General features: G+C 56.3%; 1 protein-coding gene across 1 annotated transcript in view; it reads right to left on the minus strand.

Annotated features, from left to right (window-relative positions):
- ETH_00043245 (serine carboxypeptidase S28, putative) overlaps positions 1-359 on the minus strand; it is a gene marked incomplete at both ends in the record, with an annotated part of 3,962 nt that overhangs the window by 2,837 nt on the left and 766 nt on the right. Inside the window, one exon of the mRNA XM_013374907.1 lies at positions 13-102. Within this exon, the coding sequence (XP_013230361.1) occupies positions 13-102 (90 nt within the window). The remainder of the gene's footprint in view (positions 1-12; positions 103-359) is intronic.

Raw genomic sequence — 359 nt, forward strand, 5'->3', positions numbered from 1 at the left:
ACAGCCAAAGACAATGACGGGAATGTCTCCAGGAGACACATTTTGGGCCTTCGCCCTTTCGTGGCGTTTTGCTGCCACAAAAGACGCCAAGTCCGCGAGGGCCTGCGAGGCAAACCCTAAACCCTAAACCCTAAACCCTAAACCCTGTGCACTAGGCACTAGAAGCTGAGTGAGGAATATTAGGGCCCTTCTTGGGGGCAATGCCGCAGTTCGCAGCAAGGTGCAGCATCAGTAGGAACGTCTGCAGCAGCAGCAGCAGCAGCAGCAGCAGCAGTAGGAACGTCTGCAACAGCAGCATGAGCAGCAGCAGCAGCAGCAGCAGCAGTAGGAACGTCTGCAACAGCAGCATGAGCAGCAGC

The sequence above is a fragment of the Eimeria tenella genome, genomic scaffold, assembly GCF_000499545.2.
Source record: "Eimeria tenella Houghton genomic scaffold, Eth_scaff2371, whole genome shotgun sequence".
In the NCBI taxonomy this organism is placed as follows: domain Eukaryota; phylum Apicomplexa; class Conoidasida; order Eucoccidiorida; family Eimeriidae; genus Eimeria; species Eimeria tenella.